General features: G+C 37.0%; 2 protein-coding genes across 28 annotated transcripts; both read left to right on the forward strand.

Moving 5' to 3' along the window:
• The first annotated feature begins 2,969 nt into the window (after positions 1-2,969).
• LOC148872506 (uncharacterized) lies at positions 2,970-4,928 on the forward strand. Its single transcript, XM_088970133.1, has 5 exons — positions 2,970-3,104; positions 3,522-3,721; positions 3,830-3,922; positions 3,974-4,265; positions 4,881-4,928. Exons 1-5 carry the CDS (start codon positions 2,970-2,972, stop codon positions 4,926-4,928), a joined length of 768 nt encoding a protein of 255 aa, XP_088826259.1.
• Positions 4,929-7,340: 2,412 nt separating this feature from the next.
• Positions 7,341-26,317, forward strand: LOC148872507 (putative disease resistance protein RGA3). 27 transcript variants are annotated; one of them, XM_088972570.1, is made up of 7 exons: positions 7,341-11,324; positions 13,275-13,409; positions 14,669-14,791; positions 16,827-23,609; positions 25,125-25,214; positions 25,783-25,871; positions 25,990-26,317. In XM_088972570.1, exon 1 carries the CDS (start codon positions 7,597-7,599, stop codon positions 11,158-11,160), a length of 3,564 nt encoding a protein of 1,187 aa, XP_088828696.1. In that variant the 5' UTR covers positions 7,341-7,596; the 3' UTR covers positions 11,161-11,324; positions 13,275-13,409; positions 14,669-14,791; positions 16,827-23,609; positions 25,125-25,214; positions 25,783-25,871; positions 25,990-26,317. The 27 variants fall into 27 exon arrangements, with proteins under 27 accessions (XP_088828696.1, XP_088828707.1, XP_088828697.1 ...); XM_088972581.1 differs by having other exon boundaries at positions 25,993-26,317; XM_088972571.1 differs by having other exon boundaries at positions 25,790-25,871.
• Positions 26,318-26,870: the final 553 nt, after the last annotated feature.

The raw sequence follows: 26,870 nt of genomic DNA on the forward strand, positions 1-26,870 counted from the left end.
CAGACTCCCTCTGGTCAAAAGTGATTAAGCAAAAATATGTAAAGGATACCTCCTTGTTCTCATCAAGGAACAAGTCCTTATACTCGAAATGCTGGAAAAGCATTATGGAAATATATACCAAACCAAATAAAGTGGAACATAATATAGCAAATAAAAGAAAGATGTAAGGCAAAAATAGTTGATCTTTGGGTTCCCACCATACTAGATGGCATTCGACATATAAAATCTAAAGCCCTGAACTTGCTGCCTTTCTGTCATGTGGTAGAGCTCAATAACAACCAGGGTGTTTGGGATCAACACAGACTCAATATGATCTTCCAAGAAGATTGAATTCCTCATATTTCCCAAACATTATTATCTACTCACCTTTCTAAGGACACCTTACTATTGAAAAAACAAGAAAGGCATTTACACTCTCAGTTCGGGCTACAAGTTCTTCATTGAAAATCAACCATGCACTGTCCTCTAAACAAAGGGTAAACTAAAACATCATCTGGAGGGCCTAAACGCCATTGAGATTTAAAATCTTCATTCGGAAGTCTTGGTGGAATGTTGTTCAAAGGAAGGATAAACTCACCTGCTTCCTACCAAAAATAGGAAAAAAATTGCCTATTCAGTGACACAAGAATGGAGTCATGGTAGCACCTCTTCAACTCATGCCACCATGCAAAGGTTGGTGAAATAGTTGGGCACTTACTTTGAAGACACATTTGGGTTGGGTTCGGTTTGGGTTGAGTGTTAACCCAACCCATCTAACCCACTGATGTGAATAAAAATTATTATATTTTTATCCCCAAATATTCATTCTTTTACACTAAATTAATACTTAATTGGACTCATTACTCTGGTATTTCGATTCAGGGCAAGCCAGAACGCGACAGGAGGAAAACAAGGCTAATCGGATGATTTTGCATAGTTTCGGCACCATTCATTAATCTGGGCATAACTCTCAGATTCGGACTTCGATTGGGATGATTCAAGATGCAATATAACGATAAGGAAGAATTCCACAATTCTTAAGTTTTGGGTTTTGACAGATTCGATCTGCATCAATATCAAATCTAGCCCAAAGTGAAAGAAAATTAGCAATGAAGCCCAGTTCACAACTGAAGCCCAATTCGCAGAAACGCCTTGTAGCAGCACAAATTATTAAAGAAGCCCAACTCGAATTCAAGAATGAAGAGTCCTATCGGATTTAAATTTCAAATGTAATTCTAGAATGATAAGAGGATTGAGATTACTAGATAAGAGATAGGATAGGATTAGATCAAAACCAATTTGGACTTTCTATTTTTGAGGATAATCTCCTAAAGGGAGTTGGAAAACAGCCCTCTCCCTAAAGCTATATAAACGGGGGGGCGGACTAGTTTCAGCCACTCGATCAATCAGAAGATTAGTCCATCCATCTGGAAAGCAAAGCAAGAAGGAGTCAACAACCATGAGCGGCTGAGATTTTATTTTCTGATTCAAGGGGGATTTTAGATTCAATTGTGTCATCGTGAGGTTGTGTTTAATTTGAATTCTTGATTTTAATTCAAGTATTCGTTGATTCTTGTGCATATTTCTTATGGAAGTTAATGTTGATTAGTCTAAAAAAATTAATTAATATTGATCTTTCTACTGCTATCCATGATTCGATGATCCGTAATTGTCACGAATAGTGGTACAAGTAGCAATTAAGTTAATATCTTTATGGGTCAATCGTTCATGGGTCAATTGCAGCTATCTCAATTATTGTTATTTTGGTTTAACTGTTTTCACAGAGGTTATTGCTACAATTAATTGATATGGAACGCTATCGTACCCAGTCGGTTAATGGTAAGTGTTGATCGAATGTTGGGTTTGGTGAACTAATTTAGGAAAACACGAGATTTATTATGGCTATCCTAATAAATCCAAAGGTTAAATACTTGAATTGCAGGACTGCTGATGTTTACATATGATCGATGACCAATTCAAACCCTTGGATTAGAATTCGGTATGACTGAATTTTCCTTAATAACTGTTAATTGCTCTTTTGTTATTTTAAAATTTTAATTATTCAAAATTCCCACTCTTTAAATTGTGCATTCGGCTGAGAAATTACTTACTAGCTTCCTTTGGGATTTGACTTGGTACCACTGTTACTACAATTTTATTGTAAGGTGGCACTAGCATTAATTTTGAGGGCTTCGACAACGCGTCAAAATTTTGGCGCCGTTGCCGGGGAGCTATTTTAATTTCTTAGCTTCGTGCCTTCTATTTGTTTTAACCTCTTTTGTTTTATGACTCGTGCTTCTCAAAAAGGTGAAGTAGAATATAACCCTAAAACTGAGAAGACAACCCGTCATTTAAGAAAGGAGGCGAAGCAAAGGAAGGACCGTTCACCTCCTTTGGTGAATTCTGATATTGACTTGCCAACTCGTGATTGACCCATTTTTGAAGAGGAAGAAAGGATGGCTGATAGAGAAAGAACGCTAAGGGAGTTAGCTGCACCAATCATGAATCAACAACCTTTGTGCATAATATATCCCACTTTCGAGGTAGCTTTTGAACTTAAATCGGGTTTGATTCAATTGTTTCCTGTTTTTCATGGCTTTTTAGGTGAAGACCCTCACAAGCATCTTAAAGAGTTCCATGTCGTCTGTTCAAGCATGAAACCATAGGGTATGATTGAGGATCAAGTAAAACTGATAGCTTTTCCTTTTACTTTACGAGATAAAGCAAATGACTGGTTATATATTCTTCCTCCTAGTTCAATACGTACATGGGATGAGATGAATAGGATATTTTTAGGTAAATATTTCCCTGCATCATGAGCTGCAAATATTAGAAAAGAGATTTGTGAGGTATGGGAGTTTAGTGGTGAGACACTATACGAGTATTAGGAAATGTTTAAACAACTCTATGCTAGCTGTCCACACCACCAAATACCCGAGCAGCTCTTAATCCAATACTTCTACGAAGGACTCCAACTTATGGATAGGAGTATGGTAGATGCAGCTAGTGGAGGAGCCTTAGTCAACAAAACACCTGAGGCGGCTCGGGAATTGATTTCCATCATGGCCGAAAACTCCCAACAATTTGGAGCAAGAACAGATGGAGCTAACAGACGTGTTAATGAGGTAAGCCATTTTAATCTAGAAAGTCAGATTTCTGATCTAACTACTTTGGTTTGTCAATTAGTTGTAGGGCAATTACAAGCGACTAAGGCTTGTGGCATATGCTCGATTCCTGAGCATCCTATGGATATGTGCCCATCATTGCAAGATAGTTCAATGCAACAATTCAATGCCGTAGGAGGATTTCCTGGCCAACCACAATGCAAATATGATCCCTATTCTAACTATTACAATCCTGGGTGGAGGGATCATCCCAATCTGAGCTATGGAAGTCAAGGAGGGCCATAGAGATTCCAGCCTCAAGCTTTCAACAGACAAATTCTAGCACCTATCCAAACACAAATTCAACCCTCAAGTTCAGGTATGTCTTTAGATGAGATAGTTAAGGCCCTAGTGACTAACACTCAACAATTCCAACAGGAAACAAGGGCTAGCATCCAGAACTTAGGGAACCAAATCAGTCAACTTGCTATTTCTATTAGCAAGTTGGAGGCGCAAAACTCTGGAAAACTACTATCACAGATAGTGGTCAATCCCAAGGAGAATGCGAGTGCAATGGTGCTGAGAAGTGGAAAGGAATTGCAGTCACAACCTACTTCACCAAAGAAAGTGGATAAAGAGTAGAAAGAGGAGGAAGGACAAGAACCACCTAAGAGTTCCCATAAGGTAAAACCTGATCCCCTTTTAACTAAGATTTCTAATGCCATTGTTCCACATTTTCCTAGTAGGTTGGAAAAATCTAAGAAAAAAGAGTATGAGCAAGAAGTTTTGGAGACCTTTAGGAAGGTGGAGATAAATATTCCTTTGTTAGATGCCATCAAGTAGATCCCGAAATACGCAAAATTTTTGAAGGAGTTGTGCACTAACAAAAGGAAGCTGAGAGGTGATGAGAAGGTAAGGTTTGGGGAGAATGTGTCAGCTATCATCAAGAGAACCCTGCCCAAAAAGCGTGTTGATCCAGGTATGTTTACTTTACCTTACGTGATTGGCAAGAAAAGAATTGAGCGTGCCATGCTAGATTTAGATGTATCTATCAATGTCACACCATACTCAATCTATTGTGCTTTGAATTTGGGTTCATTAAAGGAAACTAGAGTAGTCATTCAATTAGCTGACCATTTTAACGCTTACTCTGAAGGGATTGTTGAAGATGTTTTGGTGCAGGTTAATGACCTAATATTTCCAACTGACTTCTACATCTTGAAAATGGAGGAAGACACTATCACGAGTTCAGCTCCACTTCTATTAGGCAGGCCATTTATGAAAGTGGCCAAAACCAAAATAGATGTGGATGAGGGTACCTTCTTCATCGAATTTGACGGCAAGATTGTTAAATTTAATATTTTTGAAGCAATGAAGTATCCCAATGAATGTCATTCGATTTATTCAGTTGACATTGTTGATTCAATTGTACAGGAGAGAAGGGAGTTGTTTCTCTCTTAAAAATCCTAGGTCAAGATTGTATTATGTTGTCCATAGGGAAGAATTTCTCTCCTCCTTTTATAGAAAGAAAGTTAATGTTATTAAGGAATAAGTTGTTTCCTATTAAGAAAGATGATCTTTTCTATTATGAAGGGAGATATTTCCTTTTGTGTGAATATTAGCAGATCATTATTAGATAATCCAATCCCTTTGGATAAACTCACATGCATAATTTAAAAGCACACATGTAACCAACATTTATTCCTGATCTACTGTGATTCCATGGTTGTATGTCTTTATAGATCATCATAGATTTGTGTGTATCTATGTTTTATTGCAAGTTTATGTATGTCTAAGGTTTATTGCGGATTCGCGCTAGCTGATGATCATCGTAACTCGTTTTGAGTATGAGTTCATCGCAATCACAGATCTGCGATGAACTTATCGTAAACGTGCGATGGGTTATGGATTCATCATAGGCGTTCGTATAGTGTTGGTTTGACACCTTCTGTACGCTGATGGTCATAGTGACCACTATGTACCTACAGTAGGAAGAAAATAACAGCATACATGTCAAACACATTTACACAAAATCAAACCAACTTATTACGTATTACTTGGCTAATATTGGCTAGGAATCGGATGGAAAACATCTCTCTCCCATGCATTTGAATGCAATCAATGGGCTCCCCCTAGTTATGCTAGTTCTCTTGTTCTCCCCCCCCCCCCCCCCCCCCCTTTTTGTGCAAAACACACTTTAGAATGTTGCTTAAGTAGTACTAATCTACTCTCTACCATATGCCTTTTCTAAATAAAGTTGTATTATCAGCCTTGGTCTACACATTTGTTTACCAATAGGATGCTATCAGTAATTTGAATATTTCTAATGAAAAAATATTGGTTTTCAAAGATTTCATCACCAATTACTCTTTAATTCTCTCTACTAAAACTAATGATGGATAAAATTGGCTCGGCAGTCATTCATTGACACGTTGGCATCCAGTGCAACCTCGGATCACCTTGGGACTTTAAGTAGCACCAGGTCGGAACTTGCTCGCCAACAGAATGGATTCATGTCACATTGGAGTACCCGAGCTCAATTGGGAACAGTTCGGTGAAGACCAAGCTACAATATTAATTATCACCTTATAGCATTTATACAGCATAGGCATCAGACAAGTTCCTTGATCTCATGATAGCTGACTTACATCACTTGCTCATTTTGTACCAAGCGGACCATTTAATACCATTGATATGCATGGGGGGCACACCACACATTTAGAAGTAGTTACAAAAGTCTCCCCTGTTTCTTTGGAAAAAGGAAAGTGGTCGATTCAATGACTGTCCTCGAGTGTCCCTAAGATCCCGGGGTCGAGGACCGTTAACTCCATGAATCTTGGAGACATTTTGATCTCTCCCTAGAGCTTGTTTAAGGCCAGTCCCTCACCCTCAAATCGTACACTATATTAACCATTAAACTCTTACTTTGCTCTTTGTTTTTTACTTTCAACTCAACTAACTCGGTACTAACTTGACGGTTGGAGCCCTCATGCTTGAGTTCACAACTTGGGCACTCTGACACCATCTCCCTTGTAGAAATAGCTTAAGCGACCTCACCTAACTCATCTTTCCAGCAAGGACAAGAGCAAATCGATCAAATCAAAAACCATAAGCACTCTCTAAAAGACTAATTGGTTTGTAGTCTTTTACTTCAAGATTGCTCTCTTTCTAAGGGATAACAAATAAAATGTTAGAGCTAATATTCCAATTACATTGCAATATTTGTTGTATATTAAATCAAAATTTCAACTAATCATATTAACGACATCACATAGTCTAATTATTTTTCAATGGTTCATATTACACAAAATGTAGTTATCATCAAAGTCTTTAACAACACTAAAGATATCAATGTCACATTTTGCTTTATTATAATTCATTCACCTTCATGTTATCTTACAACATTTTCCATAGAATGCACCATTTTGCCTAAAGTTAATTCTTGGTTCATTTAGGCATATTGTTTGACACAACCATGGGATTTGGTGTGAATTCAAACTGGTAGAAAGGCAAGCTCCCCAAGTGAATGCCAGTGGGCCCATATATAGCAGATCTGGACTTACTTTAATCTCATGTCACTATTCTCTTTTTTGGAGAATGACTATTCAGCCTAGGGTCAGAATTTTTAGGCTCAAAGTATAGTTGGGGTGGATGCCAGCTCAGAATTGATGTTAATTCACAGGCCGGCACTAGTGTATAGAGTGGGGGATTTTGACATTTTTGAATATTTATAGGTTGGTAGTGAAAATCAGAAATTCGCATTAAGACTGTTTGTACTTCTCCATTTCTTTTGTTTTTGTAAAAATCTATTATGACCACAGTTAAAAGGACTTTTACTTATGACTACTAGTCGTAACCCAACTGGGGCTCTATGATAAGCCATCTTTTGGATATCTAAGGATAAAAAATATTGGTCCCTCTTATTTGGGCCACAACTATAATATGTCCCGATAACCTTACCCTCGAAATATATTACAAATAACAAGACGGGAAGGCCCGAACCCATTCCTGTGCTTCTTTACATTATTGTCCTTGCACATGGGTTTGGTTGAATGAACCATAATTAAGTACACAACTGGCCTGTGTCTTCTTGTGGAAAATTCAAAGATGCTGAGACTGTCGGCAGCGTCATCATCTTATCCAGCTCTCCAAGGTGAGGTGGAGGTGAATGCTCACTTGGTTCAAGTCTTTGAGTTTATTATTCTATTCCAAGTGCTTCTTTACATTATTGTCGTTGCACATGGATTTGGTTGAATGAACCATAATTAAGTCCACAACTGGCCTGTGTCTTCTTGACTTGTACCATCTCAGAAAGATGTTATTATTGGCATATTAATTTTTGCCAAAAATTTGGGTACACATAAAAGCAATGGATAAGATCAGACTCAGGCCACGCCACAATAGAAACCCAACTCACTCCCCGTGGTAAGGTGTTTTTGTTATTTGCTCTGATCAGTGAGTGGAACGTTGTGACCGCTTTGCTTTAGTCTGTTTTCTCTTTGGCAAGCAAAGGATGGCAGAAGGTGTGTTTTTTGACTTTGTTGGGAACATAGTGGCGAGCTTGGCCTCCCAAGCTATTCAAGAGATTGGTCTGGCATCAAATGTCGGAAAGGATGTTGAAAAGCTCAAAAACAAGCTATCAGCGATCAAAGTTGTGCTTCTGGATGCAGAGGAACAGCAAGCCAACGACAAAGCCGTGAAAGATTGGCTGGGAAGGCTCAAGGACGCTGTTTATGATGCAGATGACGTGGTAGATGAATTTGAAACTGAAGCTTTGCGAAGGCAAGTGGAGATCCATGGCAGCAAAAGAATGGAGGTAAAAAACTTCTTTTCACGTTCAAATCTTCTTGCATTCCGTTTTAAGATGGGGCATAGAATAAAAGAGATCAGGGAGAATCTTGATGTGATCACATCAGATATGTCCACATTCCATTTTATAGAGAGATTACATGATACCAGGTCATTTGCCAAGATAAAGAGGGAGCAAACCCACTCCTTCATACGTGAATCCAATGTTATCGGACGAGACCAAGATAAAAAGAAGATTGTAGAGCTTTTATTAAAGGGACCCCCCGACTCCAACTTGGGTGGTGGTGATGGTGTTCATCATCATCATCATCATCCAGCTGATCAGAATGTGGGCATCATTCCCATAGTTGGAATTGGGGGACTGGGGAAGACCACACTTGCCCAATTGGTCTACAACGACCAGAGTGTGGCAGAGCACTTCCAACTGAGAATGTGGGTGTGCGTGTCCGATGAATTTGATGTGAAATTGCTAACACAAAAAATTATAAGATGTGCCAACTCGTCAGATATAGATTGTTCCAACAAAGAAATGGAACAATTACAGGCTAGCCTTCGAAAAGCTGTGGACGGGAGGAGATATCTACTGGTGCTGGACGACGTGTGGAACGATAAAGCAGAGAAGTGGAATAAGCTGAAAGAATTGCTAATGGGTGGTTGTGTGGGAAGTAAAATCCTAGTGACAACACGTAGCAAAAAGGTGGCAAAAATCATGGGGACAGTTGGTATCGAAGCATACCATTTGGAGGGGTTGAATGAAGAAGAATGTTGGGAGTTGTTCAAGCAACGTGCATTTGAGCAAGGACATGAACCAGACCCAAAGCTGGTGGAGATTGGAAAGGAAATCGTCAAAAAGTGCAGAGGAGTACCACTAGCAGCAAAATCACTAGGGAGTTTGATGCGCTTTAAAACCCAAGAAAGCGAGTGGTTGTATGTGAAAAATAATGAGATATGGAGAATAGAAGGGGATGATGATGATGATGACGAAGGAGATAAAATTGTAAGAGTACTGAGGCTAAGCTATGATCATTTGCATTCCAAATTGAAGCAATGCTTCGCCTATTGCTCAATGTTTCCCAAAGATCATAAAATAAAAAAGGAGACCCTCATCCAATTATGGATGGCACAGGGGTTCATTGGAGGGAGTAGTAGTAGTGAGAGGAGGAGGGTGGAGGAAATAGGTGAGGAGTATTTCAACGATCTACTGTGGAGATGCATGTTTCAGGAAGCAAAAGAAGATGAAGAGGGAAACATAGTAAGTTGCAAAATGCACGACCTCGTGCATGACCTTGCTCAATCAGTCGCAGGGGTCGAGTGTTTTCGGATAGAGAGGGCCAGGTATGGAGAGGTGACTCGACCACCTACTATAACTATTCCGAAAGGAGTTCGACACGTGGCACTTCTTGACAGTGGAGGATATAGTTGCCCTGACGGCATTGAATTCTGGTCACAATTGAAACTTGGTAATAAGGTGCGGACTCTTATACTCTTGCCCCATGGATATTATTTTGGGATGAGATTGCCAATTGAAAGAATAGTGAATTGTTGTGCTTGCTTACGTGTGTTAGACTTACACGGCAGATGTATTAAGAGAAAGCAAATAAGAAGCATAGGTAAATTGAAGCACTTAAGGTACCTTGACCTCTCTCGTAACGATGAAATTGAGACACTCCCTGCTTCTATTACTAAGCTCCAAAATTTGCAGACCATGAAGCTTAGATATTGTTTTCTTAAAAAATTGCCAGAAGATATTGGGAATATGAAGAGCCTAAGACATATTGACCTCTCTTGGAACGGGACCATCAAAGCCCTCCCTGCTTCTATTACAAAACTAGAGAATTTGCACACTCTACGTCTTGGTGATTGTATACTTGAAAAATTTCCAGTGTATTTGGGAACATTGACAAAGATCAAGAGAATCAAGGGATTGGGGTTACCTGCCAAACATATTAAGGAGTTGCATGGCCTGCACCAGCAGCTAAGTGGTACTTTATCTATTGGGGGAGTTGAACAAATGAGAGATGCCAATGAAGCAAACTTGAAGGAGATGCCATACCTTTCAGGCTTGAAATTAATATGGAATAATTCAACGTATGGAAAAGAAATAGATGATAACAAGGCAGTAGGAGAGGAAAATGTCTTGGAAGGACTGCAGCCACATCCAAATCTAAAGGAGTTGAACCTAAAAGGGTATGGAGGGATGAAATTTGCTTCTTGGATGATTAAATCCTCGTTGCTCCCAAATCTAGTGACAATCGCATTATATGATTGTACAAGATGCGAATCTCTAGATTTCTCAGGTCCACTCCCTTCCCTTGAGTTTCTATGGCTATCTGGATTGACATCCCTCAAGAGCATTACAAGTAAATTGAGGAAAGGAGATGGATTCTTCCCATCCTTAAAGTTGCTCAACCTCATGTTAATGCCTAAATTGGAGAGTTGGTCAGTAGTAATGGAAATATTAGACGGTGATCAGGAAGTAGTGGTAGTAAAAGAAGAAGAAGAGTCACATAACTCATTATCAGTAGTACTGTTCCCTCACCTTCCCAATATGTGTGAGATTATTGATTGTCCTAAATTGGAAAGTATTCCTTGGGGTTGGCCGGCACGTGAAAGAGTGGAATTATCTTTGATTGATGCCAAGGCATTGGAGTTAGTTCTGAAGAAAAAGACGAAGAAGGATAAAACCCCCATCCCATTAATGTTGACATCATCATCATCATCATCAACTACAAACTCATCATCCTCTTCTTCTTCTTCTTTTCAACACTTCCTTCCCACCACTCATGTAACCACCACATCATTGTCAATTAACAGCTGCCTAGACCTAGAGTCTTTTCCTTCGGAGGCGATGGAAGGCTTGACTTCTATCCGAATTTTACAAATTTCAGATTGTGATCAATTGACATCATTGCATCCTCAAGCAGTGAAGCAGTACCTCGCCGATCTTGAGGAGCTACAAATTAAGTCTTGTGGAAACTTTCAATCGTTGGAGGGCATCGGAGGTCTTACAGCCCTGCAAGTTTTGAAGATCGACAAAATGCCCAAATTGGTTGCATTTCCAGAAGAGCTTGGAGACCTCAAATCTCTTCGGGATCTTCATATTGAAGATTGTCGTAATCTATCATCACTACCTCAAGGTATGCGGCGTCTGACAGAGCTACAGATTCTACGGATTCAAAGATGTCCCAAGTTAAAGAAAAGATGCGCAACCGGTAAGGGTAAAGATTGGCCTAAGATATCTCATGTCCCAGATGTGCAAATACAATGATGGTGCTGATGACCTCCAGAGAGAATTTTAATTATTAAGTGATTGGAAACTGTATTACTTCTCAACTTTCACATTCGTCACATCACTCCAAAAAGGAGAAGCCATGGCGCATCACCATCTCTGTTTTACTTTTATCCACATCAGACTTCCTTCTTCTACCTCTGGTACGTACGTAGTCACTTTACTTTATCTTCACAACCAAACTACTTCATTGTGATTCTTTTAATGTTCATCTACAACAGGGGAGGCCAATTAAGTTTCGTCTATTTCTATAGTCTTCTTGTGCTTTTACCACAATGGGTCACAATAGGCTTTGTAGCTGTGCATTGGAAACATCTGCCTAATCCTCAACGTCCAGATGTTCCCATTGCAGAGCTTCTACGCTGTTGTGACTAGTTGTTGAGACTTGATCCTAATTCGGTCACAAATTAATGAGTTAAATAAAATTTAGGGTAAATTATAGATTAGTACTGTACTTTTGGGGTGGTGGGAATTACCCTCTTCAACTTTCTAATTCCGATAAAGATCCCCTCTGTTTGCATCTCATCAATTAATTGAAAAAGATTCACATCGTAAGGCTATTTAGATATTTTTAAATCCCCAAAGTACCCTTTATTCATGGATTCTCTAAAATTAACGTTGGTGTTCAGTTTAGCGTTTTTTTTTTTTTTTTAATTTCCATTTCTTATTAGTTTAGTTGATATTAATTGCATGTTGTGTTTGTTGCATTTCTAGGTTTCTGTAGAATTTTCTTGGGTTTCTTGTTATATTTTCCATTTTATAGAAGTTTCTGAAATGGTATTTTGGTAAGTTAACTTCTTTGTCATTCAACTTAACCAAGAGGGGGTCTTTGTTGGAATTTGAATGTTTAGGGGGTTTGTGGAATTTGTTTATATTATATTGTATAATCAACTAGATTTTTTGTTTAACCTTCTTATTCTGATTTTGATGATGCATTTGGACTTATGTTTTTCTTTCTTTAGAGCACTGTAACAAAATAAAAGGACTACAAACTACTATCAACAAGAAGAAATAGAGTTTTTCAACAAGGCAATCACATATAGGGGCCTATCTTGGTGTCATAAATACACATGCAAAGTCTTTGTGGTCATAGCTGTCGAATAAATGAGAGACTATTGTAGTGTCTATTTGCGTAAAGAGACTTTGACTAAATCCAAACAGAAATATAAGTTTGTTTATGTCCCATTAATGCACTAATTATTGAATGTTTGAACAAATAAAAATAGAAGAATATTCAGCTTTTTCGGCTGCTTGAAAAGCATGATTCCTCCACAGACAAATATGGTGTTAGAAATTTATTCAACCTGTGAGTATCATCTAATTTTATTGATTAGCTTCTTTTTAGCCATTTTCATTTTCCCTCTTTTAAATTTTAAAAGTTCCAAATCCTCATTGTTTTTCTAGCCTCTGCATAAAAGTTTGTGTTGTTGTTTCTTCTTTTGTTGTACAAATTTGACTACTCCTAATATTCTTTACAAATACCTTTTACTTGGATCTTAGTTTTAGAATTTTTCCTAATTAGGCATTTCAAATTTACCTTTAAACCAAAAATATTCATTCAGGTGAGATGCAAATTTTCTCTTGCACATCTGAAGAATCATGTAGGGATCATCATTTCCTGTAACAATCAAATCTCAAGTTGACAAGCATGAGACATGCATGGGTTCAAGCCTAAGAGTCGCCACTTTGTGAAAAAATTTCCAAAGATTAGGGTTTATATCCTCTCCTTCCAAAGACATTGGATAACCAACTTGGACCTATATTGAGTTAAGGAATCATATGATAGTAGCAACAATTATTGTTTTATTGCACACTTTCTTTCTATTCATTTTTTCTTGTTGTGTTTCTTGACATCATGGTCAGTCCTATTAAAACTTGCATATCTTCTGAGGGTCATTTAGAATTTGGAAGTTTGAAGTCATCAAGTAACTTTACAAGTTTGAGCTGCAGATGAGATGGAACCACAACAAGTACGTTGCATAAGAACATAATAATGGCATATTCAAGATTTTAGTATAGTTTAAATTTGTGACTTCTATGAACAACCAATAGAGTTATTCTTTGTCCTTTATGTCTCTTTTATTGTGTAGCAGGGCCAATTGATGATTCTTGGCACATGGCACATGTAGAGAGAGCAACCAAGTTGTGGATATTCTTGCAACTTTGATGTGACAAGAAGGAAAATTGTTTTTTCTTATTTGTAATCAATGCATGACCGACCTCAAGAGGTATGTATTGCAGTGAAAGAAGATTTTCACCTGGATGGCCTAAAATTAGGCATTCTTGGTTAAATCTAAATGTTTTGTAAAATGGAAATTTGATCTATAACTTGTTTCTTTTTCTTCTGTTTCGGTTGCCCACTGTTAAGGTCTATGTTTAAGTTCCCCTCTCAAATAGGGGTCTGTATGAAGCCTTCTCTAGTTGACTTTGGCTCTTGGTTGGAAGATGGGTAGGGGAGGTTCAAGTCACCTAGAAATTTGGTTGCAAACTTGCTGGTAGAAATTTGGATATGCTTGAGTCCTTTTATAACCTAGCCTTTTAGCTGTAAAAGACCATCTGAGATGCACTATGTTTTATGGTAGAAGTTTAGTTATTTGTTTATGTAGGACTTCATGCAAACAATTTGTCCATACCTTATATCCATTAACTAAATTCTTACTATATATTCAAAAGTAACATACAATATTATCTACAAACTCAACTCAACTAAGCCTTATCCCAACCATATATATGGGGTTGTCTCCATAAATCCTCTTAGGCTATTTCACTTTCTTTATTGTCATAAATCCTATTAACGTAATAAGATTTGATCATGGGAATAGATGAGAAAAGTAGAGCATGCTATTGGGTAATTTTTAACAGAGTTCACATAATTAAGCTGGGTAGTAGTGAATTCAGTGCTATAATGAAGTTAAACATTGAAGGTATGTCTATAAATCTTGGAAGGCAAAGATCAAGACATTAGCATATCTTAGGCATAAGAACTTGATGAAATATTTGAGATTTTTCTGTCCCAAAGATTTGATTCTCCTAATATATGAGCTTATACAAAGAGATAATTCAAAAAAATTTGATATGCAAATCAGATTTTATTTAAGGTGGAGTGCATTGCTATAGGAGCTACCCAAGGACTAGTTTACCTTCATGAGAATTACAATTGACACTTGCTTCACAGGAATATCAAATCAAAGAATATTCTTCTATACATGGAATTCAAATCCATGCATACATATATTGCATTTGATAAAACTATTGGAGTCTTGGTGAGACTATTTATAAGTTGTCCATGGCTTGTAATAAAGCAGGATCGGCCTGTTTTATGGAACTAGGTCCATAACCATTCTTTCGTGATAAAATATGTTTGTTGCTTGATCAATTTGCTCAAATTAAAGTGGATTATTTTTAGATGTTTTTAATTTGACTTATTTATAGAATTCTTTGAGAGTGAGGTTCTTGCTAATTGCTTTAGTTTTAATCCATTTGATAGGGAAAACTATGGTAATTCAAGCTAGGCCCATGGAAACTGCTTTATAACATACTAAAGGCTTGCATACAAATCGCATAATGAAAACTTTTAGCACGTACAAGCCTGAAGGATGGGTGTGGAAAGGTAGTAATGTTTCAATTCTTTAGTTTTTAGATATAGCATAGATTTCTCCTATTTAGTTATACCTCTTTACTGAAATATTTTGTAAGATTACTTTGATCTCTTACTTATTTATACTCTTTGTTGACACTTTTGTGAAAACTTTCTAATGTTAAACACAACTGAATAAGAATTCTTAATCAACTTGAAACCAGTCATACTAATATGTCATGTTGCAAAGAAATCCAAGAACACAGAATCAAAATGGCACTCAAATGAAAATAAAATCAAGAGAAAGAGAAAGAAAGCACAAAGAACAAACAAATTTACGTGGTTTAGCTTATAGCCTACGTCCATGGGCGAAGGAGGAATAGAAATCCATTATATAGTAGGTAATGGAGAATAAATACAGAGTTGTGCTCTCACAGAAAACCCTAAGCCCCAAAATACACCTAATATCTCTCAAGACTCCACCTTCTGTACACAAGAGAGAAAACCCCCGAAAATTACATGACTCTTCATATTTGGTTTGGACCTATAAGATGAATATGGGTCAGGTCCATACCGCGGTGGGTGCGAACCCTCAATGGTGATTTGTGGTGGGCTACGGGTTTATGCATCCACCACAAACCACTATGAAATTGCCTTCGGGTTTTTCTCAAATTAATTCAGAGCGGATTCACGAAGCGGGTCGCCACAAAGAACTCACGGCACAAACATAACAAATCTCCACCTTGGCTTCAATTCTCTCAAGTATCATAGAATAGTAATCTCTCTCTACCTTCTCTAAGAAAAGCCCCAATGGGCAAACTCAAATGCTGCAAACACCAATTAAGTCCAAGCAATGCTTGAACTTAGCCATAGGAAAAGGCTTTGTTAACATATCAACTGGGTTATCTGTAGTACCAATCTTCTTCACAATGATATCTCCTTGTTCTACAATATAACGAACAAAACGGTACCTCACATCAATGTGTTTCATCCTCTCATGGTACATTTGATCCTTAGTCAGATGATTAGCACTCTAACTATCATAGTAAACAACAGTCACCTTTGAATCCAAACTGAATTCACCAAATAAAGTTCTCAACCAAATAACTTCTTTAACTACTTCGGTTACTGCCATATACTCAGCTTCAGTAATAGATAAATCAACTGTAGATTATAAAGTAGTTTTCCAACTAATAGCACAACCACCAATAGAAAATACATAACCTGTGAGTGATCTTCTCCTGATCTCCATGCCAAGAATTTTCTTTACTGCACCCAAATCTTTCATTTCAAACTCACCACTCAACTGTGTTTTTAATCGGTTGATCTTAAATATTTCTCTTGCTGCAATAAGCATATCATCAACATAAAGCAGCAAGTAAACAAAAGAATCATTACAAGTTTCCTGAAATAAACACAACTATCATAGTTGCATCTAGAATACCCAAGATCCACATAAAAGAGTCAAATCTTCTATACCATTGTCTAGGAGACTGTTTTAAGTTGTATAGAGATTTCTTTAACAAGCAAGCATGGTCGTCCTTCCCTTCAACAACAAAACCCTTGGGTTGGTGCATATAAATCTATTCATCAAGTTCTTCATGCAAGAAAGCAGTTTTAACATCTAATTGTTTTAATTCCAAATTATGCATGGCAACCAAAGCAAGAAAAACACGAATGGAGTTATGTCTAACAACTGGTGAAAAAACATCATTAAAATCAACACCTTGTACCTGACTGTAGCCTTTTGCAATCAATCATGCCTTATATCTAGCATCCTCCTCTACACCCAGAGTACCTTCTTTTCTTTTGAAAACCCATTTGCATCCAACAATCCTCTTTCCTTTAGGTGGTCTTACCAACTCCCAAGTCTGGTTCTTATGTAAGGATTCAATCTCTTCATGCATAGCTGTCAATCACTTAGCAGAATTAATAAATGAGATAGCTTCTAGATAAGTACCGGATTCTATAACATCAACATTCTTTGTAACTAACAATGCATAGACAACCAGATCAGCATAACCATATCTTTGGGGTGGTCTAATCTCTCTCCTTGTTCTGCCTGTAGCAATAGAATACTGCACCTCCTCTTCTTCCTCTTGTACATGTTCTTCTATCTCAGTAGAAATGGGCACCTGGACAGATGTAAACTGAGGTGAGAACTTTTAACTTATAACTCCACCTTCTTTCCTGAACCTTGTGTTATATTTACATCACAAGAATTTGAAGACACCATTCTTGGGTGAAGCATAGCAGATTCATCAAAAGTAACATCTCTACTAACTATGAACTTTGGTGATTTAGGATCAGGACACCATAATCTATTTCCCTTCACACCTGAAGCATAACCAAGAAATATGCACTTTGGTGGGTGTCGAATCCAACCAAAGATAAATAGTCTTGCTCTAAATAAATAATTTGTAGATAGTGATGAGCAAGGTCATCTCCACAGGGATTTGGTGGATTTATTTCCAAGTAAACGAAGTAAGGGGGTTGTAAATCTAAGGAAAATGAGATAAAAGAAAATAACAGAAAATATCAGAAAGCAAAATATCAAATCGATGGGAGATAGCTTCCAGTTGAAGGGACAAGTTCAGCTTTGATTCTTCTCATTGATCATCGTTGCAAAGTTAGATTCATATGTTTACAGATAAATTGGTTATAGCTATTAACAAGCTCTAATAGCCAACCTCTACTCGTATTATTCGACAACCAAAACAAGCTCTTTGATTGCTTCACTTATTAATAGACAGTCCTAAACTCTTAGGATTTAATCTATTAATAGCATTAAGAGGGGAGAGACCTAATTCTGGTCAATGATCTCATAAGCTCGAACCGTTTAAACCAGATCATACATTTTTCTAACATAGATCGGGAATATTTTTTTAATCAATTTCTGTTAGTTGCCACCATGATAAAACCTACCAATCATATACGAAACTGGAAGTTCAATCGGCCATAGATTATTTGCATTGAATGAGCAAGGGGCCATTCTTGCTTAATCAATAAAAATAATCCTCACATTTAATCACAGAAAACATATGAATACCCATAATCAATGAACTGAAATAAAAAACAATTAGATTTCACAATGTTTATAGAATCAAAGATTCTCTAACCCTTCAACCAGAAATAAAAACCTTATAGACACTTCATGCTGAATCGCAGCTTCCAGATGAAAAGGGGGCGAACTCTACTTCTTCCTCCTTGGTTGCTGATTGTTCTCTCTAAAGGCTGAAGCTCTCTTGGAGGATTCGATGCCCTTGGGTGCTAATCCACCCCCCTTTATATAGATTTAGGAGGAGGGTTGTTTTCCAACTCCCTTTAGGAGATTATCCTCAAAAATAGAAAGTCCTAATTAGTTTTGATCTAATCATATCCTATCTCTTATCTAGTAATCTCAATCTTCTTATCCTTTTAGAATTACATTTGAAATTTAAATCTGATAAGACTCTTTATTCTTGAATTTGATTTGGGCTTCTTTAAAAAATTGGGCTGCTACAAGGCTTATCTACGAATTGGGCTTCAGCTGCGAATTGGGCTTCTCTATGAAATTGCTTAGACTTTGGGCCCAATTTTGACTTCGATGCAGTCTGAATCTATCAAAACGCAAAACATGAAAGTTGTAGAGTTTTTCTTATCTTTCCAATGAATCTTGAATTTTCTCAATCGGAGTCCGGATGGAAGAGTTATGCCCAAATTATCTCGCGGTGCCGAAATTGTGTAAAATTACCCGATTAGCCTTGTTTTTCCCCTAACACATTTTTTCATGCCCCAAATCGAAATACAAGAGTAGTGAGTCCAATTAGGTACCAATTAAGTGTAAAATACTGAATATTGAGGGATAAAAATATGACAATTTTTATTCTCATCAAATCCCCCCACACTTAAACCTTGCATGTCCTCGCGCAAGTAAAATTCAAGCAAAAATAAAACAAGAACAAACTATCTATCCTACCATTTTTTAAACTCAACTCTCCTTCATGTTTCTCCACAAATGTTCTAGGTTAAATATTGCAAACCGTTAAATCAACACAACCAAGTCATACACGACTCATTCATCAGTCAATCCAATTTTTGCTATTGCAAACTAGGTAGTAAATCAGGAAAAACCTCTTTATCTTTTCTCTCTTTTTATTTTCTTTTTCTCTCCTCTGAAGAAGTGAGTGAATTTTAAGCTCCATCTCACTTTTGGATTACTTGGTCAGTAGGTGCATTTTATGCTCCATCCTACTATTTGAATTGCTAGTTAGTAGGTGCATTTTATGCTTCGTCCTACTATTAGATGACTTGGCCGGTAGGTGCATTTTATGCTCCATTCTACCAATTGTAGCAATGGTAAAGTATCAGCCCTATTTACTTAAACCTAAATTTAGGACTAACTTAAAAAGGGAGTGGCTTCAGATATGTCGTGTACTTCTTAATTGTACCTCATTACTAGGTCCACAAGAATTTTCCCAGAGTATTGTTTCGATCGACTTCAAAAGAGTTGATTTTTTTTTTTAAACTGAAACAAAAAGCATACTCCCCCACACACTTAAAACTTAAGAAAAGGTGGAAACAACCAAACGATAAATGCAAAAACAAGGAGAAATAGAAAGAAAAAAACAAACTTCCTTGATGCGGTGGAAGGTGGGTGAGGAGGACAGAATTTCATGCCTTGCTCTATATAGATCGGGCTTTCGAGAGATACTTCTTCCATATTGTATACCTAAAATCCTTCATAGAAAGGTTTTAGACGATGCCCGTTTACCTTGAACCTCTTGGCTGTGGTTAGACTTTTAATCTCAGCTGTTCCATAAGGTAAAACGTCAGTAACAGTGAAAGGCCCAACCCACTGAGATCGCAACTTATCAGGAAAGAGTTTAAGCCAAGAATGGAAAAGAAGAACTTTCTGACCAACTACAAAATCTTTCCTTGAAATCATTCTGTCATGGAAGGCTTTTGTCTTTTCCTTGTAGATTCGAGAGCTCTCATAAGCGTCGTTGTGAATCTCTTCTAGCTCTTGCAGCTGCAACTTCCTTTGTTCTCCTGCCTCATCCATGCGCATGTTGCATTGCTTGACCGCCCAGTATGCTTTATGTTCTAGTTCGACAGGGAGATGACATGGCTTGCCGAATACCAAGCGGTAGAGGGACATACCTATAGGAGTTTTGTAGGCCGTGCGATAAGCCCATAGTGCATCATTGAGTCTCAAACTCCAATTCTTCCTTCTGGGGTCAACCATTTTTTCAAGAATGGACTTGATCTCCCTATTGGACACCTCGACTTGTCCACTTGTTTGCAGGTGGTATGCAGTGGAGATTCGATGGGTGATATTATATTTCTTGAACAAAGCCTCCACCACCTGGTTACAAAAATGAGTGCCTCGGTCACTTATTATCGCCCTGGACATTCTGAACCTGGAAAAAATGTAGGACTTGAAAAAATCTACAACAACTTTAGCATGGTCAGTCCAGGTAGTTTTAGCTTCTACCCATTTCGAAACATAATCCACAACTAGTAGAATGTAAACATTACCAAAAGAGGAAGGAAACGGGCCCATGAAATATATTCCCCATACATCAAATATTTCACATACAAGTATAGGGGTAAGTGGCATTTGATTTTTATGGCTCAAGTTACCCATCTTTTGGCATTGTTCACAGGCCGTGCAGAACATATAAGCATCACGAAATAGAGTAGGCCAAAATAATCCGCACTCTAGTACCTTTCGTGCTGTTCTTTTTGGGCCGAAATGGCCCCCATAGGCATATGAATGGCAAAACTGAAGAATGGAGGGGATTTCAGGGTCGGGTATGCACCTTCGAAGGATCTGATCAGAGCATTGTTTCCATAGGTATGGGTCATCCCAGATGTAGTATTTGGCATTGCTTTTTACCTTACCTCTTTGAGCTCTTGTTAATTCTCCTGGTATGGTTCTAGTAACCAAATAGTTAACAATATCTGCATACCATGGAGTTTCTTCTTGAATTGTAAAAAGGTGCTTGTCCGGGAACTCATCCTTCAAGGTTGTTGCCTCTTCGCTTGTAGTCAGCCTACTAAGATGGTCTGCAACCAAATTTTCTGCACCCTTCTTGTCGCAGATTTTGAGGTTGAATTCTTGTAGCAGGAGAATCCAGCGGATAAGCCTTGATTTTGCTTCTTTCTTGGCGAGCAAATATTTCAGGGCTTCATGGTCAGAATAAACAATTACTTTAGTACCCAACAAATATGAACAGAGTTTTTCTAGGGCAAAAACTACAGCCAAGAGTTCCTTCTCTGTTGTTGAATAATTGCATTGGGCAGCATCAAGGGTTCTCGAAGCATAATATATCGCATGAGCAGCTCTCCCAACCCTCTGTCCAAGAACAACACCAACAACATAATTGCTTGCATCGCACATAATTTCGAAGGGGAAACTCCAATTCGGTGGCTGAATAACTGGGGCTGAGGTCAACGATTCCTTCAACTTATCAAATGCTGCCTTGCATGCTTCATCAAAATCAAATGTCACATCTTTCTGGAGCAAATTACATAAGGGACGAGTTATCTTGGAAAAATCTTCGATGAATCTTCGATAGAATCCTACATGTCCAAGGAAAGAGCGAACTTCCCGTATGTTTGTGGGATAAGGCAGGGATTTAATAACATCTATTTTGGCTTTAATAACTTTGATTCCCTTAGAAGAGATTACATGCCTTAGAATGATGCCTTGATCGACCATGAAATGACATTTCTCATAATTCAGCATGAGGTTCTTTCCTATACACCTTCCAAACACTTTTATGAGGTTAGATAGGCACATTTCCAGAGGAGCTTGGAGACCTCAAATCCCTTCGGAAACTTCATATTGAAAATTGTCCTAATCTATCATCACCACCTCAAGGTATGCGGCGTCTGACTGAGCTACAGATTCTACGGATTCAAAAATGTCCCAAGTTAAAGAAAATATGCGCAACCGGTAATGGTAAAGATTGGCCTAAGATATCTCATGTCCCAGATGTGGAAATATTAAGTGATTGGGAACTGTATTAGTTCTCAACTTTCACATTCGTCACATCACTCTAAAAGGGAGAAGCCATGGCGCATCACCATCTCTGTTTTGCTTTTATCCACGACATCAGACTTCCTTCTTCTACCTCTGGTTGTACGTAGTAACTTTACTTTATCTTCACAACCAAACTATTTCATTGTGCTTCTTTTAATGTTCATCTACAACAGGGGAGGCCAATAGAAAATGGTCTCACATTTTAATTAGTTTTCAATTTAGAAGTTTCGTCTATTTCTATATTCTTTCTTATCTTTTATGGGAAAATTGACAATTTGTTTAAGACCTTAGAGTCATTTCCAAGGAACAAGAAACAGGGGAGGCCTATAGAAAGTTGACTAGTTCCAGAGACTTGATCCTAACTAGGCCACAAATTAATGAATTAAATAAAATTGTTTTTTCTTATTTGTAATCAATGCATGACCGACCTCATGAGGTATGTATTTCAGTAAAAGAAGATTTTCATTTGGATGGCCTAAAATTAGGCATCCTTGATTAAATCTAAATGTTTTGTAAAATGGAGATTTGAACTAAAACTTGTTTGTTTTTCTTCTGCTTTGGTTCCCCACTGTTAAGAGGAACTAAAAGGTCTATGTTTATGTTCCCTTCTCAAATAGGGGTCTGTATGAAGCCTTCTCTAGTTGACTTTGGCTCTTGGTTGGAAGATGGGTAGGAGAGGTTCAAGTCACCTAGAAATATGGTTGCAAACTTGTTGGTAGAAATTTGGATCAGCTTGAGTCCTTTTATAACCTAGCCTTTTAGCTGTAAAAGACCATCTGAGATGCACTATGTTTTATGGTAGAAGTTTAGTTATTTGCTTATGTAGGACTTCATGCACACAATTTGTCCATACCTTATATTCATTAACTAAATTCTTACTATATATTCAAAAGTAACATACAATTTTATCTACAAACTCAACTCAATTAAGCCTTATCCCAACCATATATATGGGGTTGGCTCCATAAATCCTCTTAGGCCATTTCACTTTCTTTATTGTCATAAATCCTATTAACCCAACAAGATTTGATCATGGGAGTAGATGAGAAAGGTAGAGCATGCTATTGGGTAATTTTTAGTAGAGTGCACATAATTAAGCTGGGTAGTAGTGAATTCAGTGCTATAATGAAGTTAAACATTGAAGGTATGTCTGTAAATCTTTGAAGGAAAAGATCAAGACATTAGCCTATCTTTGGCATAAGAGCCTGATTAAATGTTTGAGATTTTTTTGTCCCAAAGATTTGATTCTCCTAATATATGAGTTTATACAAAGAGATAGTGCAAAAAAATTTGATATATAAATCAGATTTTATTTGAGGTGGAGTACATTGCTATAAGAGCTATCCAAGGACTAGTTTACTTTCATGAGAATTACAATTGACACTTGCTTCACAGGAATATCAAATCAAAGAATATTCTTCTATACATGGAATTCAAATCCATGCATACATATATTGCATTTGATAAAACTATTAGAGTCTTGGCGAGACTATTTATAAGTTGCCCATGGCTTGTAATAAAGCAAGATCGGCATGTTTTATGGAACTAGGTACATAACCATTCTTGAGTGATAAAATATGTTTGTTGTTTGATCAATTTGCTCAAATTAAAGTGGATTACTTTTAGATGATTTTTATTTATAGAATTCCTTGAGAGTGAGGTTCTTGCTAATTGCTTTAGTTTTAATCCATTTGATAGGGAAAACTATGGTAATTCAAGTTAGGCCCATGGAAACTGCTTTATAACATACTAAAGGCTTGCATACAAATCGCATAATGAAAACTTTTAGCACGTACAAGCCTGAAGGATGGGTGTGGGAAGGTAGTAATGTTTCAATTCTTTAGTTTTTCGATATAGAATACATTTTTTTGAAACTTTTCTAATATTAAAAACAATTGAATAATAATTCTTAATTAACTTGAAACCAGTCATACTAACATATCATGGTGCAAGGAAACCAAAGAAAACAGATTTGAAACGGCACTTAGTTGAATCAACAGATGAAATGGCTTCTATATAAGTATTGGGTTCTATAACATCAACATTCTTTGCAATTGACAATGCATAGGCAACCAGATTAGCATAACCATATCTCTGGGGTGGTCTAATCTCTCTCCTTGTTCTGCCTGTAGCAATAGAATGCTGCACCTCCTCTTCTTCCTCTTGTACATGTTCTTCTATATAAATAGAAATTGGCACCTGGACTGATGTAAACTAAGGTGAGGAAGCACTTTTAACTTCAAACTCCACCTTCTTTCTTGAACCTTGTGTTTTATTTGCATCACAAGAATTTGAAGACTCCTTTCTTGGGTGAAGCATAGCAGATTCATCAAAAGTAACATCTCTACTAACTATGAGCTTTGGTGATATAGGGTCAGGACACCACAATCTATATCCCTTCACACCTGAAGCATAACCAAGAAATATGCACTTCTTGGCCCTAGGCTCAAACTTGCCTTCATTAACATGTGCATATGCTGGACAACCAAATATTTTCAAATTTAAATAATTAGGAGGGTTGCCGGACCATACCTCTTCTAGAGTCTTACATTCAGTGGTTGTAGATGGAGATTGATTTACTAGGTGACAAGCCATATTAACTGCTTCTACCAAAAAATTCTTTGAGAGACCAGTATTTGACAACATGCACCTTGCTCTCTTTAGTAGAGTTCTATTCATATGTTCTGCAACTCCATTCTGCTACAGTGTTTTAACAACAGTACGATGCCTTACAATGCCTTCATTTTTGCATAACTTATTAAACTCATTTTCACAAAACTCTAAACCATTATCTGTTCTCAACTGCTTGACCTGTTTTCCTGTTTGCTTTTCAAACAAATTTTTTCCACTGTTTAAAAGTCACAAATACATCATTCTTATGCTTCAAAAAATAAACTCATACCTTTCTGGAATAGTCATCGATGATGGTAAGAAGATATCGAACACCACCTTTTGATGGAATTTGTGAAGGTCCCAACAGATCTGAGTGAACATAATCCAAAGTTCCCTATGTCCTGTGAGTGAATGGTTGTATCAAAAAATAAACCCATACCTTCCTGGACTTATGTTTTTCTTTCGTTTAAGCATTGTAACAAAATAAAAGGACTACAAAATATTATCAACAAGAAGAAGTAGAGTTATTCAACAAGGCAATCACATATAGGGGCCTATGTTGGTGTCATAAATACACATGCAAAGTCTTTGTGCTTATAGTTGTCGATTAAATGAGAGACTATTGTAGTGTCTATTTGCATAAAGAGACTTTGACTAAATCCAAACAGATATATAAGTTTGTTTATATCCCATTAATGCACTAATTATTGAATGTTTGAACAGATAAAAATAGAAGAATATTTAGCTTTTTCGACTGCTTGAAAAGCATGATTGCTCCATAGGCAAATATGGAGTTAGAAATTTATTCAACCTGTGAGTATCATCTAGTTTTATTGATTAGCTTCTTTTTACCCATTTTCATTTTCCCTCTTTATAATTTTAAAAGTTCCAAATCCTCATTGTTTTTCTAGCCTCTACATAAAAGTTTGTGTTGTTTCTTCTTTTGTTGTACAAATTTGACTACTACTAATATTTGTATATCTTTACAAATATCTTTTACTTGGATCTCATTTTAAAATTTTCCCTAATTAGGCATTTCAAATTTACCTTTAAACCAAAAATATTCATTCAGGTGAGATGCAAATTTTCTCTTGTACATCTGAAGAATCATGTAGGGATCATCATTTCCTGTAATAGTCAAATCTAAAGTTGAGAAACATGAGACATGCATGGGTTCAAGCCTAAGATTGGCCACTTTGTGAAAAAATTTCCAAAGATTAGGGTTTATATCCTCTCCTTCCAAAGACATTGGATAACCAACTTGGACCAGTATTGGGTTAAGGAATCATATGACAGTAGCAACAATTATTGTTTTATTGCACTTTCTTTCTATTCATATTTTCTTGTTGTGTTTTTGATATCATGATCAGTCCTATAAAAGCTTGCAGATTTTCTAAGGGCCACTTAGAATTTGGAAGTCATCAATTAACTTTACAAGTTTGAGCTGCAAATGAGATGGAACCACAACAAGTACGTTGCACAAGCACATAATAATGGCATATTCAGGATTTTAGTATAGTTTAAATTTGTGACATCTATGAACAACCAATAGAGTTATTCTTTGCTCTTTGTCTCTTTTATTGTGTAGTAGGACCAATTGATGATTCTTGGCACATGGCACATGTAGAGAGAGCAACCAAGTTGTGGATATTCTTGCAAATTTGATGTGACAACAAGGAAATTTGTTTTTTCTTATTTGTAATCAATGCATGACCGACCTTATGAGTTATGTATTGCAGTAAAAGAAGATTTTCATCTGGATGGCCTAAAATTAGGCATTCTTGGTTAAATCTAAATGTTTTGTAAAATGGAAGTTTGAACTATAACTTGTTTCTTTTTCGTCCACTTTGGTTGCCCCACTGTTAAGAGGTAACTAAAAGGTCTATGTTTATGTTCCCCTCTCAAATAGAGGTTTTTATGAAGCCTTCTCTAGTTGACTTTGGTTCTCGGTTGGAAGATGGGTAGGGGAGGTTCAAGTCACCTACAAATTTGGTTGCAAAAGATGCATTATGTTTTATTGTAGAAATTTAGTTATTTGCTTATATAAGACTTCATGGACACAATTTGTCCACACCTTATATTCATTAGCTAAGTTCTTACTATATATTCAAAAGTAACATACAATATTATCTACAAACTCAACTCAACTAAGCCTTATCCCAACCATATATATGGGGTTGGCTCCATAAATCTTCTTAGGCCATTTCATATTTCACTTTCCTTATTGTCATAAATCCTATTAACCTAACAAGATTTGATCATGGGAATAGATGAGAAAGGTTTAATATGCTATTGGGTAATTTTTAGCAGGGTTCACATAATTAAGCTGGGTAGTAATGAATTCAGTGCTATATTGAAGTTAAACATTGAAGATATGTCTGTAAATCTTCGAAGGCAAAGATCAAGACATTAGCATATCTTAGGCATAAAAGCTTGATGTAATGTTTGAGATTTATCTATTCCAAAGAT

This window comes from Nelumbo lutea, chromosome 2, assembly GCF_056320005.1.
Source record: "Nelumbo lutea isolate HS-2025 chromosome 2, American lotus-T2T, whole genome shotgun sequence".
Classification (NCBI taxonomy): domain Eukaryota; kingdom Viridiplantae; phylum Streptophyta; class Magnoliopsida; order Proteales; family Nelumbonaceae; genus Nelumbo; species Nelumbo lutea.

Coding starts and splice junctions, on each gene's coding strand:
- LOC148872506 (XM_088970133.1), top strand. CDS start 2,970: ATGGTAGATGCAGCTAGTGGAGGAGCCTTAGTCAACAAAACACCTGAG. Junction 3,105..3,521: donor CTAACAGACGTGTTAATGAG/GTAAGCCATTTT, acceptor CAATTCCAACAG/GAAACAAGGGCTAGCATCCA. Junction 3,923..3,973: donor CCTTTGTTAGATGCCATCAA/GTAGATCCCGAA, acceptor CACTAACAAAAG/GAAGCTGAGAGGTGATGAGA.
- LOC148872507 (XM_088972563.1), top strand. CDS start 7,597: ATGGCAGAAGGTGTGTTTTTTGACTTTGTTGGGAACATAGTGGCGAGC.